The sequence below is a fragment of the Paramormyrops kingsleyae genome, chromosome 5 (assembly GCF_048594095.1).
Source record: "Paramormyrops kingsleyae isolate MSU_618 chromosome 5, PKINGS_0.4, whole genome shotgun sequence".
NCBI classification, from domain to species: Eukaryota; Metazoa; Chordata; class Actinopteri; order Osteoglossiformes; family Mormyridae; genus Paramormyrops; species Paramormyrops kingsleyae.
Window position 1 is genome coordinate 18159035 of NC_132801.1, and position 10449 is coordinate 18169483.

The following is a 10449-nucleotide window of genomic DNA, read 5'->3' on the forward strand; positions in this document are numbered from 1 at the left end:
AAGAAAAGCACTAATCTGCAAAGGCAAAACTCTGACACTGAAACTGAGAAAAAGGTCTTCAATGATTTTTGACTGTCCACCTGTATGTGCAGAAGGCAGGTTAACAACAGTGTTTTGTTCCAGATTGAGCATAGCTGAACTAAGATACTTAGTCATTAGATAAAAAGCAGAGCCTGGAGATAAAACAGATACAACTTTGGTCATAACTGAATCGCTATAAAATATGCAGTTACGGTGTTTTGCTTTTCCACGACAGAAGTATTACACGGCTATTCTATTCTACAGCTATTCTGTTGTTTTTTTCTTTTTTTCTTTTACTGATGTGTATATCCTGGACTGCAAATGACAACTCACACGTTCGGAGGCAAACGATAAGATTTTTAGTGACTGGTTTCATTCTGAAAGCTTTTAATCAATTTTTTAGTAACCTTGACAATGCATATCAGAGAAAATGACTTGTAGAATTACCACAAAGTCATCAAGACAGACACCTCACACAGTCTTAATGGATTTCATACACAGTAGAGGGGGTGTCACATGAATTATCTACACACGTTATAAAATGCCCCATGAATTACCCACAATAAATTACCCCAAAAAAGCTCCACACCAGACAGACATTTTGAACATGTAATTCTCGTTTCCAGCACTTCGTCATGGTATATGGGCATACATTTTTTCAGATTCTGTCACTTAAGTGTCTGTTGGTTCTGTTGGCTACTTCTGTAGCATTTTCTACCCCAAAGGATAACTGGAAACAGCCAGTGCAATAAGATCAAAGACAAGAAGAACCTTCTTAGAGGCGTGATTCAGGGAGAGATATTATCTTTTCTTACCACCCTTTCAATGAGATCACTGCCAGCCAAAATCCTGACCTGCTAATTGGTAAAACTTCATGTTGTGGGGCTGGTAAAAGTCTCTCAATCTCTGAATAACCTCAGGCTCGATTCTTGGGTGCACCCTGCCTTTGGTCTTGCCTAGGCAGTGTGGCTTGCTGCTGCCCTCTGGTTTCTTCAGGCATGGAAATCCCTTGGTCTTGTTGAAGTAGAAATGTTTGTCTGTTACGATCCTCTGCAGTCCCAGAAAGTCCTGGACGCGGCCGAGCTCTCCGGCAGGATCACTGATCAGCTTCTCCCCATGGACAAAGTGTATCTGAGACAAGGGGAAGTAGGACATCCACCGCTCGAGATGCAAGGCATACAGGCCTATCCAGATGGGGCTCCACAAAGCGTTAATCTGTCCCGTAGTCCTGTTCTTGAAAGTAAGCGTCTCGAAGCTGGGGATGTGGGGCGTCTTCGAAATGATCTGTGTGTAGTCCGATATGGCCCTGGTGACGGGGTCTCTCACCACCACGATGAGCTTGATCTCCTTGGACATGGCGTGGATGCGTGCCGGAGTCTCGGCTGCCACAAAGTATCTTGGTGTCTTTTCCATCACAATCTGTCCATCCAAGGCTTTAGGCATCATGCTCCTAGGGAAAATCAGGGGGAAGTTCTGTCAGGCGAAGAAAACGCTAAGTGGAGACCGATAAAGAGCAGCACTTTGCAGCGAATCTACAGTATAATACAATTTTACATTTCATTTTACATTTCATGTTTTTCCTTATTTATGGCAAATAAGGCCGCATTTATAAACACCATGTGATTATTAAATGCTTCGCATACAGCATGGCGTGTTTGTCCAACAGAAACGGTAAATGCTGTCTAGTATCCATCTAGAATCCAGGTGCAGAAAATGAGAAACAGCCATTAGGGAGAGCCCTTGTTTTTAAACAGCATACTGAGAACCCCAACGTGCTCTGTCACATTAGCCACAAGCCCTTTCCTCACTCAGAAAAGACATGAGTTGTAAAGATCGCTGCTTCAAGACATGAGCTACATCAATCACTGGAAGGTCCTCACATGTGAGGCAGAACAAATGGACCTAGAGTATGTCCTGCGCGTCTCCACATTTATCCCAGCTAGCAGATGGGACTCATTTACATTAAGTGGCTTGTGGACACCCTGACTCAGATGCACAGCTCAATTAGTCCACCTGCTCTCCCAAGGACTAATACAGCCGACCTCTCAGCACTAATGTGTCAAAGTTACATTTTCTTTGTTTTTTTACAGACTAGCTCAGTAACTTTTAGTAACCTTTACTATCATCTGAGCTACAAATTCTAAAACTCTAACAACCGTAGCATTATCTGCTGAAAACACATTACAGTTCACATGATATTTCATTATTGGAACATATTGAATCACACCAGTAAATTCCTACAAATTTCGCATCACTTTTAAAAGCCATAAATGCTTATAACACAGGGAATTCAACTGCCTTTTCAATGCCTAACATAAACATTTGTGTTATTTCCAGTAGATACTGGACATTGTTTCTCAAATACTTACTTTCCAAAACAAAAAGGGTGACTAGAGAAGACATTTTATTTCCTTTGGGGTAAGACAAAACACCCCCAGAACAAGCAAGAAGCTTGGGCAATATTTATAAATGATTTATAAATTATTCTAATTTATTTATTTAGACATAAATAAGAGATGGGAGGGATGAGCGTTCAGATGCTGAAAAAAATGAAAAACAAACAGAGGCACAGATTTTGATCTTGGTCGTACTGGGGAGACAGTAGGCCGACTGTCAATTTGATGAACCGGCTGGGAGAAGAAGTGCAGCAGCTATTGCTTATGACGTCATCTGGCAAAGGAGGAGATCGCCTTTCAGCACGGCCAACGCCTGCAACACGACTCCCAAATCAAGATGAACGCCTCAGGATCTCTCACACAGAGGTCTCTGACAGTTCCTGGGCACTGGCATTTATCGGCTTGCTCATGCAGACAGTCACTCACTCCAAACGCTTCTTGCTCTGCCCATGCCCATTAACAACCTAACAAGGGTATCCGAGGTGACTGGTAATAATTCACAGATATCTACTCTGCTGGCCAATCTATAGAAATGTCACTTCCTCAGCCCTAGGTGGCCCCTGTCCAGGACCAACTGGCTGATGGAGGATTTCTGGGTTCACGCTCTGATGGCACCTCAGGAGAGAAGACCAGGAGTAAAGCACATACACACACACACACACACGTTTGCCATCTAAGGTACAGACATGAACACACTGGTAGAAAATAAAAGAGTCCATTAGTAGGCTTGCTTCAATCAACCTTGAAGAAAGTCCCCACAGCAGATTTTCTGCTTTTGTGTCATTTGTGCTTATCGAACCATTAAGAAAGAAGAAAAGCAACACCGCAGAAGTCTAATAAAGAACCATGTTCTTCAGAGGACAAAAGCAAGTATGCCCATTTCCCACTATGCTGTGTTGCTCATAAGTAATTTTACATCAGACTCAAGTAAACAGTAAATCATCCATCCATTTCAACGAAGGAATATTACCGTGTTTAAGCCAAAGCTACTATTTCAGCCACTGACTCTTACACTTCAAATTTCAGAGCTTCTAAACTGAAAGCACATTATGACAACTCTGTCTTTCCACGTCCCTCTTCTCTTTCAGGCAGGTTTACCTGCAAAAATATCTTGTACGCGAACTTTTTATTATTCAGCCTTTCCTCCACGCTATATTTTATCATTCTCTGCCTTTCCGCAGAGGTAAAAACACAAGACCGTTTAGAGGTCTGTAATTACATGAATCTCTGAAGAAGTGGCAAATGCAGTCCTACTAGCATTCAGTGACTATGAGTCACATTAACATGCACACACTCTTATCGCTCTTTCAGTATATGCATATTTTTTATGTATATCTAATATAATGTAGCTTTACCTGCTGATCTAGATGTAATTATATTGATGGATACTAGCCAGCTATTTTATTTAATTAGACATTATACCTTATAACAACGTTATATAAGATGTATTAGTCTAGGAACATTTGATTACATTTCTGAAGGTACTAGTTTAACCACGGCGCATTCTATTTTGAGGTTCATTTTTATTAATGAAGTCAGTTAAACAGAATAATGTTTTTAATCAACAGGTCAAGGGGTTAGCCGGCATGCAGGCTACTGACCCCTACCAGTAATATCTGGAAAATGTCCCCAGGGCTTCATATTTTCAAAAAGGCGTCTTCAAATACCACATTAGAAGCACCCCCTCGTATTTACGCTGCCGCTTGATTAAAACTTGCCGGCAATAAAGCAGCTCTAAGTGTTAAGCAATGCAGAGAGGCACTGTGATCAGGTGCTACATGGTTTTATTAAGTGGTGACCCCGGCCTATCCGGATTTGAGGGGATCATGGGTAATAGTGCTGCTGATTGCCATAGCTCAGGCGCAGAAGCATAGAAATAGTCAATTATTGTGCAGGACTACTTAGATTTAAAATAAGTACACAGTAGAGAAGAATCTGTTACAACTAGATTTTCTTGAGTATAAGAGCTGAATATATCATTTTAAACACTAAAAAGGATAAAACCTATTATACACGAAGGTCCAGTATAGGTCACAATGATAAAATAGAAAGCAAATCCAAAACAATAATTCGATTTTAAAAAATTAAGGTAGCAGTGCAGCACAAGTTCATTATGGCAGCGATGCCCTGATGCGGCGTCGTACCACAGATGAGAGATCACAGAATTCGCAGAATTCACAGAAGTGCAGAAGCTAACAAACCGCAGCGATGCCCTGATGCGGCGTCGTACCACGGATGAGAGATCACAGAATTCACAGAATTCACAGAAGTGCAGAAGCTAACAAACCGCAGTGATGCCCTGATGCGGCGTCGTACCATGGATGAGAGATCACAGAATTCACAGAATTCACAGAAGTGCAGAAGCTAACAAACCGCAGCGATGCCCTGATGCGGCGTCGTACCACGGATGAGAGATCACAGAATTCACAGAAGTGCAGAAGCTAACAAACTGCAGTGATGCCCTGATGCGGCGTCGTACCACGGATGAGAGTTCACAGAATTCACAGAATTCACAGAAGTGCAGAAGCTAACAAACCGCAGTGATGCCCTGATGAGGAATATGAGATGTAGTCCTGCTAATAATTGTTTTACTGAGCCACAGAGTTTATTGGTCTCACAGCCTGATTATGTTTGTTCAAAATAATGGATTTATTATACTTACCATCATTAGTCTGTATTTAAACATTAGAGCAATAAGTTATTATTTTCCATGACACTAAACTCTATTCCTTCATATATTATTAAAACGGTACTGATTATTATCACAGTACTTTCTCAAAGCATCACCAGAGATGCTATGGAAATAAACAGTATCAGACTCGATCGACCATCACATTAAATTTTATGAGGTAATCCGAAGGGCCGTAAAAACTGCACGATACAGCGTGAGAGTACTTACACTCATGCGAAAACAACTGTGCAGTGATGCACTTCCTCTGTTTACATTCCGATAGCATTTCAAATAAGCACAGCTAATGGACAATAAATCAGCTTAATGTCACTAATGCTGCTTTTGTCTTTAAACCTCTGCTGTTGTTGCCTCTTGTTATCTCTCCCCTCTTGGTCCCACCAGAGTTGTTCTAAAGAGAAAGTAAATATGTTGGCCCTAATTGCGCCATGGCTGGGGCCACTCCCCTGTCCCCTAAGAGGCCAAATGGCCCCACACTCTGGGCTGGGTATTGATTACGGTGGGCTGTGATAATGCAGGCCTCAGCTGGCTATGGGGGCAGCAGGTGGACGCTAGACGTGGCACACGGGAGCCCCATCAGCGGCTTGCTGTGCACAAACAGATGCATGGTAATTACTCCATTCCCTGTGTCGGGCACCAACTTTCGCTGGAGAGCATTTTCTTTTTGTATCCATTAATCTTAGGTTGCAGGGTGTGGATCCTTTCATGGACATATAAGGCTAATGCTTATGATTATGCACTGTTCACATGCTGCTAGGAGGTGTCTCCTGTCTGTGATCTCTGGTTAGGGAGTACATGCATGCATAATATGCATCTCCTCATGTATTTACATCCGGACGTTTACGCTTATCAGTAACATGTCAAATGACAATAGAGCGCATTCCTGAAAAATAGTAAAAATTGAGAAGTAACAGGATTTTTATCAAAGATTAATTGAACTGATCTTTATATCTGATGATTAAAAAAAAACGACTTTCAGAAGAATATCAGTGCAGCAAATTTGTGTATATAGTTGGGCTAATGATATGCGCTTGTATGTGCATGTATGCGTGTGTCCGTGTGTGTGCTTCTGTGAGGGGGTGTGATTAGGTCCAGCCAACCATTACAACTGCACTATAGCTATTAAAAAGCCAGTCAATTGTAACTGTGCCCTGTCCACTTCCAGCTCACATCCATCATCAGGAACCCCTCTGATGCTGTCTCCCCTAATTCCCGGTGGTACTTTAATGAGGGCTGAATTTAAAAACAGGCTGTCTGGACCTTATGGTGATCTTGCAAAGTACTGAGCAGCTCTAGCTACAGGACACAACTGTCCATCATTTCGCCATCCCTCCCATGAAGATCACCCTGCTTCCTGTACTTTGACAAACACTATACATTTTTTCCAGCTACTGACACAAAGGCTGCATTCTTTCTCAGGTTTACTCAAATCTGCTCTCAAGGCCACATGCATAATTTTTACAGTGTATGGTATGCCAGTAATCGTTCCCCTCTTACAATGCATTAGCTTTTAACTGCAGTCTCATTCATTTTCAAAAATTACTTTATGAAATCTTAATAAGGTTTAAAATGCATTTTTGTTATTGATCGTGTTCCAAAGCACACAGATGTTGACATATTCAAACTGTTTTGACATCGTATCGTATTCTATATATCTGAATTTTTTTGTTTGATAATGTGTATTTTGTGACATGAAATACTTTGCCCAGTTATGATTGTAGTCTCTCCGCTGATTATGAGTAACTTATTTTCTGTAAATATGATATCAATATTCTCAACCAGATTTCATGGGCTTTATTGTTGTTTCTCTAATTCAATTGTGAACAGAATCTTAAGTTAAAAACCAAGACATCCAAACCGATTGGTTAAATACATGAAGTTCATATTTTCCATAAAAGCAAAAACTCTGAACTGTCTTGTCCCACTGATTTCCAACTAACTTCTGGCTTTATGACAAGAGAGCAATACATCTGTATACTGTGTTTAAGGTAAATGTGAACTGAATTTAGTGCAGTGCTATGTTCCGAGCAGTGGGGAGAGCATAAAATTGAAATATGACCCTCATCCTCCATCCAGCGATTATGGAATCACAGGATAAAATCCCTTGCTAATTGTAACAAAATCCACGGAGTCTGAGGCTAACTGCTTTAATGCTCATCTCTACTCAAGGTCAAACTGAGGGCCAATCGATGGCGAAACAGTATAAGCACACAACTTGGTTTCATCCTTCCCCCGGCTTGTCGAAGATTCTATCTAAGCACAGACATTCATCTGGGACCTTTTTCTTTCTTCGGGATACAGATCTGTGCCGGTGGAACAAAGACCAAATTTAGCAATGACAGTTCATTTTCTGAGTGCTGAGTGCTGCTGCAGCAGGGCTTGTCCCCTGGAGTCACACTCACTGGACCTCTGGAGTTGGCAGATCACATAAAGTGACCAGGGCACATCATTATCTCCCACACAACAAATGACCAGGGTCAGAGGTCAATTGACAGCCCATAATAATGTCAAGCTGGCGTATACTTTGCAGTACATCTCTCGCCGTGGCCCATAAAACGTACTTGGAGTCTTAACTGACCATGGGGCACAATATATACGCTAATACACTATAGCAGAGTTCTCTTAATCAGAAATCTATCAGTGTTATTGTTGCTAATGAATGAATATTGTTCAAGTGATATTTACCTCTTCATAACTGCTGCATATGTGATATATACTTTTCATGACTACCGATTCCAATGCATTCAGTGTTGATATACTATATATTTAATAAAGAAAACAACCAATATATCAACTTATATTTCTGTTTTTCAAAGAAGTCCACAGTGCTTTTTGTGTATGTGTTCTAGTTAATTATAACAAAGTATGTGTTTGACACAACGATCAGTCAGTCAAAGCAAATAATTGGATTCTGTCCACTCTCCAGACAAATCTGAAGGCTCAGGTGACAAATTAGACCCAAGTTACACACAGATGACTGTATTTGGGTTGCAGACAGAAATGCACCCAGTCTTATTACACTTATGATATATTTAGTGTCTTCAAATATCACTGACCTCAGGGTAAATGCACAAGATGCTGTATACATCATGTAGGATTTGCTTTTGTGAAAGGTTCTCTAAATCAGTGGGATGAGGGACTGAGCCACAATACTTGCTGCATCTATGCATCAAGCTTGTAGGTGGACAGATTACTGATGTGCACGAGAAAGGAAGTCTACGGAATTAATAGACGTTCCACTGATATAATTAATATTAATATCCCAATTTATAAAACGTGCTCATTTAATAAAGACATCTGTGGTGAACCATGTGCGCAGCATAAAATATCGCTTATCCTCATCATTCAATGACGTAAAGTAAAAGTGAAACTTTATGCAGAAGGAAACTGAACTATCTTTTAAATTTTTAAAATGCTACTTAGTTTTAGTTATCATCTTAATTATTATTTGTGAAGTACATCATTGTTGAAATCGTGCTTATAGTATATGGGAGTGTTAATTAAAACATTTATAATGCATGATAAGGGTGCAAAATCTGGCAACGTACTATTATAAAAAGAAGAAAAAAAATCCTTTGGGAATAACTGTCGCAGAAACATACGCAATAATTGGAATATTTTACTGAGCAATTATCAGCAGTCTTCAATAAATATAATATGAATACGGTTAGAAGCATTACCTGTACCAATTAAGTCCTCGTGCGTAATGCCTGTCAAAGAAATGCGGCTCCGACCCCAGCGCGCGGACGTCAGGATGAAGCCTCAGAAACTCCAGGAGGGCTCGGGTTCCCCCCTTTTTGACACCTATGATAAGAGCTTGAGGGAGCTTCCTGGTCGCTGTCCACTCTCTCCCCAAACTTTCGAAACTTGGCGCTTTGGTGACCTCAGCACTGCTGGCCTCCGCAGCCGCGCTGGAGGCAGTTATCAAGCGCTTGGGATGCGATCCGTTCTTTGCTTGGTACCATCCGGCAAAGAGAAACTGACTGGAGTGCCTTATATCGGAGTTTTCCAAAACTTCTGAGTCGCAACAACCGACCAGAAAGTAAAACAGAGAGACGCATACGATGCCGAGGAAAAACATGACCAGCAGCTTCTGCAAAAGTCTCCGAAAGTCCAGGTGAAGGTGTGTAAAACTTGCCATCCCTCTAAGCGCAAGCAGAAGGAAGCCATTATATTAGAATTGGACCTTGAGCGCTCTAAATTGTGATGCGTACTGGCATAGTTCTGCAGTATGAAACACATATCCATGCATCGTGGCATGCCCCAAATTTTTAAGATCAAAAAAGCCGACGACTTGCCGCATTTCCACCGTTAGGTCAAACACATTCTCTGACTACCTGACTCTACAGTTATGGTTGTTCCCCGAGATGCTTCTTAAATATCAACGGTCCCTTCAGATCGCGGGAGTTATGCTTCCAATGCTGGTCAGCCAGTTTTTATACGTCCCTCAAAAATGACATTTCCGACTTGCTCATTCATGAAAATACGCCGATGCTGCGCCCAGCATGCATTGATTGGAGGGACGTGGAGAAAGGCGGGACCCACGTCGCTGTCGGAGAGCTGAGAGAAGTGTCCCATTGCGGAGCCAGTGCTATCAGACTGGCTCCTTCTGTGAACAAAGTAAAATACCTAAATACACCTGCAGTGTACGTTGACGTTTTTTTATTTAGCAACCGCTTTTGTCCAAAACAACACCGGCGAGGCAGATATAACATCACAAGCGTACATCGGTCAAGGTGCCAACTTAGACGTACTGTAAGTGCAGCTGAGAGAAAGTTACGCGGTTTATACTGCATGTAGTAAAATAGTGGAACGTTATACACCACTGCAATCAGTAATTGCTTTAGTTATTACTTATTGTTGTTTATCACGTTTTTATTGTTGTTGGTGAATATTATTGTTGTTATGGCCCGCGATGGACTGGTCCTGGATCCTTGTGGTCTGTGTTTTCTGGAATAACAAGGTACAAAATAACCCAGAACACTGCAGAATAACATTTTTTAATTAAACAGAGGATAGAAATATCTTTGTACTTTATTGATTGAAAATTAAATGGTCAGACAATAAAAAAACGGATTGTCCTTCACAATTTGAAGATGACAAAGAAGCTTTTTATGAACACGTGGTCCCATCCCAGAAATTCCATTACCGTATACAAATAGAAGTACCTATCTGGAAATATTTTAAAATGCATTAAAATCTATTTGATACACAATTTTACGATGCACTAAAATATTGACTTGAATTTTTTCAGTAAGTCCTCGATGCCATTAAATCTCGTGTAGGAAATGCAGAAAGTGTGCCCTGATATGGGAAAATAATTACTTATGCTATGAGCTTTTG

At 41.0% G+C, this 10449-nt stretch overlaps 1 protein-coding gene across 1 annotated transcript; it reads right to left on the reverse strand.

The window, feature by feature from the left end:
• Positions 1-377: 377 nt before the first annotated feature.
• Positions 378-9583, reverse strand: hs3st3l (heparan sulfate (glucosamine) 3-O-sulfotransferase 3-like). The gene is made up of 2 exons (XM_023831196.2): positions 8787-9583; positions 378-1471 (listed from the first exon to the last, which is right to left on the reverse strand). Exons 1-2 carry the CDS (start codon positions 9245-9247, stop codon positions 853-855), a joined length of 1080 nt encoding a protein of 359 aa, XP_023686964.1. The 5' UTR covers positions 9248-9583; the 3' UTR covers positions 378-852.
• Between the last annotated feature and the right edge of the window lie 866 nt (positions 9584-10449).